The 983-nt window shown below is 69.6% G+C and overlaps 1 protein-coding gene across 1 annotated transcript in view; it reads left to right on the forward strand.

The window, feature by feature from the left end:
* The first annotated feature begins 345 nt into the window (after positions 1 to 345).
* DLGAP3 (DLG associated protein 3) overlaps positions 346 to 983 on the forward strand; it is a 10,209-nt gene continuing 9,571 nt past the window's right edge. The window contains exon 1 of the mRNA XM_019473538.1: positions 346 to 917. Coding sequence (XP_019329083.1) covers positions 346 to 917 — 572 coding nt within the window. The remainder of the gene's footprint in view (positions 918 to 983) is intronic.

Raw genomic sequence — 983 nt, forward strand, 5'->3', positions numbered from 1 at the left:
CCGGCAGTGTCTTCTCCTTCACGCTCCCCCCTTAGCACTGCCCCCTTCAAACAGTGGAGCCGGGGGTGACCCTGGGTGCCCGGCCCCGGCACCATGCCCCCCTCACCCCATGGGCAGCCAGGTTTCTGGCATTCCAGCCTGGCTTCACAGGGGCTCAGCCGGGGGCCAGATCCTGCCCTGGGAGCCTCCCAGCCCCCTCAGTCGGTTCCCACGGGACAGCCCCAACATTTCGCTGGCAGTGGGGTGCAGAGTGGAGTGTGACGCTGTGCCTGTCCCTGTCCCCACAGATGAGCCCGCAGGGGCAACCCTGCAGGATGCCGAGGCTATGGGGCGGGTGCTGACACCATGAAGGGCTACCATGGGGAGCGTAGCCAGGTACAGCCCTCCTCCGGCCACCGCTGCCAGTGCATCCCAGAGGACTGCGAGCATCCCGCCAACTACGTCCAGCAAGGCCCCGAGGGCCGGCTGCCGTCCCTCCGCCGCCCACGCGAGCCGTGTTCCCTGGAGCATCCCTACTGCCCAGTGCGGAGCCCCGGCGCGGCCAGCGAGTGCCCGGGCGGGCCCCTGAGCGAGCCGCCCTCCACCAGCGCCAGCAGCACCTTCCCGAGGATGCACCACGTGCAGCAGCCCTACGACTCCTGCGACGAATGCATGGCGACCGCCCACCCTGCCAGCAAGATCAACCGCCTGCCCCCTACGCTGCTGGACCAGTTCGAGAAGCAGCTGCCGCTGCACCACGACGGCTTCCACACTCTGCAGTACCCACGGGCCGGCGGCGCCGAGCCCCGCAGCGAGTGCCCCAGCCGCATCCGCCACCTCGTCCACTCTGTCCAGAAGCTCTTCGCCAAGTCCCACTCCCTGGAGGCGCCGGCCAAGCGGGACTACAACGGCACCAAGATGGACGGCCGCGGGGACGGCGCCCCCCCCCTGCCAGAAAAATCACCCGCCCCGCCACGCAGCAAGAGCAAGGACCGCAGACCGCA

Source organism: Aptenodytes forsteri, unplaced genomic scaffold (assembly GCF_000699145.1).
Source record: "Aptenodytes forsteri isolate BGI_AS27 unplaced genomic scaffold, ASM69914v1 Scaffold7, whole genome shotgun sequence".
NCBI lineage: Eukaryota > Metazoa > Chordata > Aves > Sphenisciformes > Spheniscidae > Aptenodytes > Aptenodytes forsteri.